At 26.7% G+C, this 1,074-nt stretch overlaps 1 protein-coding gene across 1 annotated transcript; it reads left to right on the forward strand.

Annotated features, from left to right (window-relative positions):
• Positions 1-560: 560 nt before the first annotated feature.
• On the forward strand, positions 561-1,074 carry LOC101891651 (general odorant-binding protein 56h). Its single transcript, XM_011294921.3, has 2 exons — positions 561-635; positions 690-1,074. The coding sequence occupies exons 1-2, from the start codon at positions 579-581 to the stop codon at positions 1,035-1,037; spliced, it is 405 nt and encodes a 134-aa protein (XP_011293223.1). The 5' UTR covers positions 561-578; the 3' UTR covers positions 1,038-1,074.

Below are 1,074 nucleotides of genomic sequence, written 5' to 3' on the forward strand. Positions count from 1 at the left end.
GAAGTTCGTAATTGATACTACAGCCTATGATAGAAAATTGTCTGTCCATATTTTGGTTATATCCCTCATATAATAGTACCTCCATATATTGATGATTTTAGCCACATTATTCACCGATTTTTTTTATTTATTATTATTTTTATTATTATTATTTTTTTTTTTTAATTTTTAAGGTAGGACCTGTTTTCCTATGAAACTTAAAAAAAATTGAAAAGCTGTAAGTACAAAAGTGTTTGCTTTCGATAAAATTCTGTACCCAATATTTAATATTGCTATTTATTTTAAATTAATTAAATTAAGTGCCTGAGTTTGCCAATATATTTAATTGCCTGACAATATAAATTAAGTGCCTGTGTTTGCCAATATAAAAATGAATTAATAATTATTTAAATAATAATATAACAAAAACTCGCAATTAAATCGCATTACCACACAAAATTTGGAATATAAAAAATTTAAAAATAATAATTATTAAATTATTTACTAATTACAAAACACTAAAATAAAATTTGTATAAATTCGCAAAACGCTTTATCAAATTTAAATCTAAATCGTTTGCGCTCTCAAGTCAAAGAACAATGAGAATTCTATACAGAACTTTGTTGTGCTTAGCATTTGCCATAGAAATTATAAACGTAAGTTATTAGTCCCTGAAAAAATTATATTATTATTTATTTTTTAATTTTTAGGCCGATCTCAATTCATTTAAAGCTTCAGTTGAGCATTGTTTAAAAGAATTCCCCATAACGGAAGGCGAAATGAGACGATTTATTGAGGAAAAAGATGTGCAATTCGGTGAAACTTTCAAGTGTCACATGAAGTGTGTTTTAGAAAAGGAACATATTTTCCAAAATGGAACACTGGTTGTGGATGGATTTATTAAACATTCTCTTGAAATGGCCACCTTAAAGGGACGTGAAGATGAACTTCAGAAAATCGCTGATGAGTGTAAAGTCGAAAATGGTGTAAACGATTGTGATACTGCTTTTAAATTGGGAAAATGTCTTTTTGCACATCATACAATATTTGTGCATTAAATTAAGATGGAATAAAATTGGAAGTGAAAAAAACTAA

Source organism: Musca domestica, unplaced genomic scaffold (genome assembly GCF_030504385.1).
Source record: "Musca domestica strain aabys unplaced genomic scaffold, Musca_domestica.polishedcontigs.V.1.1 46, whole genome shotgun sequence".
Taxonomy (NCBI): Eukaryota; Metazoa; Arthropoda; class Insecta; order Diptera; family Muscidae; genus Musca; species Musca domestica.